This window comes from Lontra canadensis, unplaced genomic scaffold, assembly GCF_010015895.1.
Source record: "Lontra canadensis isolate GAN:19392208 unplaced genomic scaffold, GSC_riverotter_1.0 scaffold23, whole genome shotgun sequence".
NCBI classification, from domain to species: Eukaryota; Metazoa; Chordata; class Mammalia; order Carnivora; family Mustelidae; genus Lontra; species Lontra canadensis.
The window spans coordinates 7,084,595-7,090,893 of NW_022631017.1; the positions used below are offsets into that span (position 1 = coordinate 7,084,595).

Below are 6,299 nucleotides of genomic sequence, written 5' to 3' on the forward strand. Positions count from 1 at the left end.
AAGTGGAGAGTACAGAGCCCTCTTTCAGGAAAGTTGGCAGGGAAAGGAAATAAAGCCAGAGGAAGGGAGCTCAAGGGGGAGGTAAGGAAGAGGGAATGTTTTTATTTGTTTGTGTTTAGAAGGCAGTAGACAGGAATATGTTTTAGTCTGAAGGAAAACAGTCTGTGGAAAGAGAGAGGGTGAAAAATCCGGGGGAAAAAAGTGAATGAAAGGAAAGTATAATCATAAAAGATCTTTTTACATCATCAGCCAGGGGATACGATGGCCTTAGGAAAAATAAAGAAGAAGGAGGGCTCCTCTTTCTCTGAGCAAAGAGGTGAGCAGATTGAGGGAGCCTGGGTTGGGTGGTCCTGATCATCCCTGAAAGAATCCACATTTACAGAACACCCAGTCACTGGGTGCTAGGCATTGTTTTAAGTATTAAGCTTATAAAATCTTACCCATTTCTCACAACAACCCTTAGGATCAATACCATTACTGTCCTCTCTGTTTGACAGTAATCTAAACAGAGGCACAGAGAGGATCTGTAACCAGCCTAAAGTAACACATCTAGTTAGTACTGCTTTTAGATGGAGGCAGAGGGGCCTCTGACATGGAATCTGCACCTTAGAGGGCTCTGCATGTCATTGCCCCACAAAAATAAATTTATTAACAGAACAAGACTTCAGTTTCTGGCTATAATGAAGTGAAAGAGACTGGATTTACTCTCCTACCCTAAAACACTAGGACTCCAGAAAAAATATTTGAAACAATGATTTTTCAGACTTTGGACAAAGGCAGCTTAGGACTATGATCCCCTGAAAGGGGAAACAAATGAGGTGAGCCCTATAATTACCCCAACTCACTGCCTGAGGCAGTGTGCAGGCTTCAGTGCAGGGAGGAGAGAATCCAAAGAGAGCTTGGATGTCTTGCTGATTGAGAAGACAGATTTAGAGTTCAAGAGGCCAAGATGCTAGAATTTATAGGGCAGAGTCCCAGTGAGGGGGAACTGATCATATATATCCAGAGATCTACAGAGTTGTCTTCTTGAATCTCTGGCAGAGTACTGATTTACACATACATGAAAGGAATGGCTAGGGAGTTACCAGAGGCAGAGCTATGCCTGTAGCTCACACAGGGTAGGGATTAGTTTGTGTTCCCAAAAGGCAGAGTAGAAAGACTTTGCAATACATGGGGTATAGTCCTCAGAGCAGTATTGCTATAGTAGAGGTCTAAATTAACTTTAGACTAACAGCTACTGTCCTAAAAATCTTAAAAGCAAGGATCAAAAATACACATCTTATTCCACATATGTTAACTATGTGCCAGAGCAAACTCCAATACTACCTAAATTTGACAAACGCTGACACCAAGCAATGAAAGATCCACAGTGCTAGCATCTAATCAAAGTACACACCATTCCCTCAACGTAGACACAAAAATCCTAACCAATGTTTAGCAAGTCAAAACTAACAATGTATAAGAAATAAAATACATCATGACAAAGTGAGGCATATATCAGGATTGAATGAATTGGTTTAATGTTTGAAAACCAATCAGTTTAGGGGTGCTTGGGTGGCTCAGTGGGTTAAGCCTTTGCCTTCTGCTCAGGTCATGATTCCAGGGTCCTGGTATCAAACCCTGCATCAGGCTCTAGGCTCAGCAGGGAACCTGCTTCCCCCTCTCTCTCTGCCTGCCTCACTGCCTATTTGTGATCTCTCTTTCTGTCAAATAAATGAATGAAATCTTAAAAAAAAAAAAAAAGATGAAGTCCTTAAAAAAAAAAAGAAAGAAAACCAATCAGTTTAATGCAGTATGTTAAACATACTAAAAAGAGAAAACTTCTATGATCATGTCAATAGATGTAGAAAAACATTTAATAAAATTTAACATTTATTTCTGATAAAAACTTATAAAAAACTAGGAATAGAAAGAGATGTCCTAAAGCTGATAAGGAGCAAACAAACAAACAACAAAAGGTATGCAAGGCAGTAGAAAGTATGGGGTGCCTGCCTAGTTCAGTCAGTAGAACATGCAACTCTTGATCTTGGGGTTGTGAGTTTGAGCCCCACGTTGGGTGTAGAGATTACTTAAAAATAGTATCTCATATATGTGTGTGTGGGGTGTGTGTGTGTGTAAAGTATGACCTACCATCAGGGGAAAAAATTGCTCAGTAGAAAGAGACCCAGAAATGAAGGGATGAAGGACTTAGCAGAGAAGGACATGGAAAGAAATAATATAAATATGCCTCTTATGCCTCATGTGTTCAAGAAGATAGAGAAACACATAAACATTATGAGGAGAAAAATAGTGTAAAAAAATCCCAAAGTGATTTCCATAAATGGAAAATACTTATCTTAAATGTTAAAACACACTGGATGTGATTAAAAGCAGATTTAGATACAGAAGAAATGATCAGTGAATTTGAAGATACAGCAATATAAAACACCCAAAATAAAGCCCAGAGAGAAAGTAATAATGGGGAAAAAAAAATAGAGCACCAATGACATTCGAGATAATATCAAGAAATCAAACATATGAGTAATTGGAGACTCAAGTCATGACAGGGAGATAACAAATATATTTGAAGAAATAATGGACAAAAGTGTTCTAAATTTAAGTGAAATTAGTCAGAGAAAGACAAATACCATATGATCTCTCTCATCTGTGGAATTTAAGAAACAAAACAAATGAGCAAAGGAAAAAGAGAGAGAGAGAAACCAAGAAACATACTCTTAACTATAGAGAACAAACTGATGGTTACCAGAGGAGAGATGGGTGGGAGGATGGGGGAAGTAGGTGATGGAAATTAAAGAGCACATTTATTATGATTAAAAAAATAAACTAAAATAAAATAATTCAACCACCCCCAATTTCCAAATTTGATAACAGAGAAAAACAGCAGATTCCAAAGGTGCAATGAACCCAGGAGGAAGAAACATAAAGAAAACCACATGAAGACACAACATAATCAAATTACTGAAAACCAGTGACAAAGGGCAAATTGTATAAACAGCTAGAACAACAAGGGCATGTTTCATACAGAGGAACAAAGGAGAAGAATGACAGCATACTTCTCATGTGAAACTATGCAAGTCACAGGAAAATGGAGGGACATCTTTAAAGTATTTTAGTACTTTTAAGAAAAAAAAAAAAAAGAAAAAGAAACTGTCAACCCAGAATTCTATACATAGTGAAAATATCTTTTAAAAGTGAAGGCAACCTACAGACAGAAAAGGTGAGATCTAGAATACCCAAAGCAAGGCGGAGGGGTTGGGGGGAGGCTGGGTGGCTCAGTTGTTAAGTGTCTGCCTTCAGCTCAGGTCATGATCCCAGGGTCCTGGGCTGGAGTCCCACATGGGGCTCCCTGCACAGTGGGGAGCCTGCTTCTCCCTCTCCCACTCCCCTGCTTCTGTTCCCTCTCTCGCTGTGTCTCTCTCTGCCAAATAAATAAAATCTTAAAAAAAAAAAAAAAGAATAGAATACCCAAAGCAAATTTGAGAAGAACTAAAAGTTAGGAAGACTTGCACTAAGGGATTTCAAAGCATATTATAAAATTATAGTGTGGTATTCATGAATTGGTGTTCATTGATTATAATTTGTTTTTTCCTTTTTTAGTCATAATAATGTTAAATATTTTTTTTTCCATTTAAGACAGGGAATACTTTATTCAAACCCATCAGAGAAATGGGACAGCTTGGGTCTGTAACAAAGCGTTGTGTTTTAAAGCATAGGTCAGTAATTGTATATGAGAGTATACACTGCTACATACAAATTAACTGATCAGAGCACAACTTTTCAATATTCAAAACAGAATAAGCTTCCCTGTAAAAGCAGCACCTTTGTGACATTTTTAACTTTAGTATTCCTCTCCTTCTTCTTCACCCTCACCTTCAACAGAATCTACACCAACCTCCTCATAATCCTTCTCAAGGGCAGCCATGTCCTCACGAGCCTCAGAAAACTCTCCTTCCTCCATGCCCTCCCCCACATACCAGTGAACAAAGGCACGCTTGGCATACATCAGGTCAAACTTGTGGTCCAGGCGAGCCCAGGCCTCAGCGATGGCTGTGGTGTTGCTCAGCATGCACACAGCTCGCTGGACTTTGGCCAGGTCTCCACCGGGCACCACAGTGGGAGGCTGGTAATTAATGCCCACTTTGAAGCCAGTGGGGCACCAGTCCACAAACTGGATGGTACGCTTGGTCTTGATGGTGGCAATGGCGGCATTGACATCTTTGGGAACCACATCGCCACGGTACAACAGGCAGCAAGCCATGTATTTACCATGGCGAGGGTCACATTTCACCATCTGGTTGGCTGGCTCAAAGCACGCATTGGTGATCTCTGCTACAGAAAGCTGTTCATGGTAGGCTTTCTCAGCAGAGATGACAGGGGCATAGGTGGCCAGAGGGAAGTGGATACGGGGATAGGGCACCAGGTTGGTCTGGAATTCTGTCAGATCAACGTTCAGGGCTCCATCAAATCTGAGGGAAGCGGTGATGGAGGACACAATCTGGCCTATCAACCTATTTGGATTAGTGTAGGTTGGGCGTTCGATATCGAGGTTTCTACGACAGATGTCATAGATGGCCTCGTTGTCTACCATGAAGGCACAATCAGAGTGCTCCAGGGTGGTGTGGGTAGTGAGGATGGAGTTGTAGGGCTCAACTACAGCTGTGGAAACCTGAGGGGCTGGGTAGATGGAGAACTCTAGCTTGGACTTTTTGCCATAATCGACAGAGAGACGTTCCATCAGCAGGGAGGTGAACCTGGAACCAGTTCCCCCTCCAAAGCTGTGGAAAACCAAGAAGCCCTGAAGACCTGTGCACTGGTCAGCCAGCTTCCGAATTCGGTCCAAGACAAGGTCAATGATCTCCTTGCCAATGGTGTAGTGCCCTCGGGCATAGTTGTTGGCAGCATCTTCCTTGCCTGTGATGAGCTGCTCAGGGTGGAAGAGCTGGCGGTAGGTGCCCGTGCGAACTTCATCAATGACTGTGGGTTCCAGGTCTACAAACACGGCCTGGGGCACATGCTTGCCAGCGCCCGTCTCACTGAAGAAGGTGTTGAAGGAGTCGTCTCCTCCCCCGATGGTCTTGTCACTTGGCATCTGGCCATCGGGCTGAATGCCGTGCTCCAGGCAATAGAGCTCCCAGCAGGCATTGCCGATCTGGACACCAGCCTGGCCGACGTGGATGGAGATACACTCACGCATGGTTGCTGCTTTGCGTCTGCCGAGCAGATGGCGGAGAGGAAGAGGAGAGGTTGTTGCTTCTTACAGCGCGACTCTTAGGCGGTCGATGTAAGAGAACCTCAATGTTAAATATTTTTAAATAAAAATAAGAAAAGTTAAAAGAATCTAAATAATTTTAAATTTGCTACATTTACTTAAAAATGCATTTGCAATAAAATATATTAAGATATTGTATACTTTGAATATGCTTACATTTTACTTTTAATCTGTCATGCCATTTCCATCAATAAAACACTTACATGGGAATCAATTATAAAAACATGACTGGTGATCTTAATGAAATTAGTGCAAGAAATATAAATGTTATAGAATCAATATATAATAATTTGTGAATTGTGAATATTTTATTGATTACTCATCTAAATATTGCCAACCCGTCAAAGAACTCCCATACATTTATAATATTAATTACATTCAGTCATTTTTATATTTTATATTTCTCTGTCTCTCATAGAAAAACCATACCTCTGTGTGTGTGAACACACACACACACACACACACACACATCTTTTGGTTATAAAGAAAATATATTTGTCTACCTAGGAAGTTGAGAGTTATTTTTTGTAATGGTTTGTTGGCTTTATTTGTAAGGCTTAACTGTCAAGATGGAGAATTTGGGGGCCTCCTTTGCTCTCTTGCCCTGGGCTGCAAACATGAAGGGTCGGGCTGTGTCTGGCAGGTAATAGACCCAGGACCTCCCCCAGGTGGTCTGGCCTCAGGAACAAGAGCTTCCCACTGCACCAGACCACCCGGGGGGGGGTGGTATCTGGTAAGAGTAAAGCACAGAGAAGTTTCTGGAAGAGGACTTTGGAGATGTCGAGGAATCTCTGTAGGGAGTGGAATTTATGTTGAGGGGGGGAACGTTTGTCGGGTGAGGGAGGTAAAGAATACAGATTAAGTATGGGGGCTCCCAGGCAGCTTTTCCTCTGGGGACAACAGATTCACTAAAAGGGCAGGGAGTGTCAGCAAAGAGTTTGCAGCTCACACTGGGAAATCCCTGGGTTCTTACCTCTCTGGCTATCTTCATCCAACTCCCTATTAGCCTCAGGAACAGAAAGCCAATAAA

General features: G+C 41.7%; 1 protein-coding gene across 1 annotated transcript; it reads right to left on the reverse strand.

The window, feature by feature from the left end:
* Window positions 1-3,615: 3,615 nt before the first annotated feature.
* LOC116870472 (tubulin alpha-1A chain-like) lies at window positions 3,616-5,287 on the reverse strand. The gene has a single exon (XM_032862221.1). The coding sequence runs from the start codon at window positions 5,192-5,194 to the stop codon at window positions 3,839-3,841; it is 1,356 nt and encodes a 451-aa protein (XP_032718112.1). The 5' UTR covers window positions 5,195-5,287; the 3' UTR covers window positions 3,616-3,838.
* Window positions 5,288-6,299: the final 1,012 nt, after the last annotated feature.

Bases quoted from the DNA above. Each gene is read 5' to 3' on its own strand.
- LOC116870472 (XM_032862221.1), bottom strand. From the start codon at position 5,194: ATGCGTGAGTGTATCTCCATCCACGTCGGCCAGGCTGGTGTCCAGATC.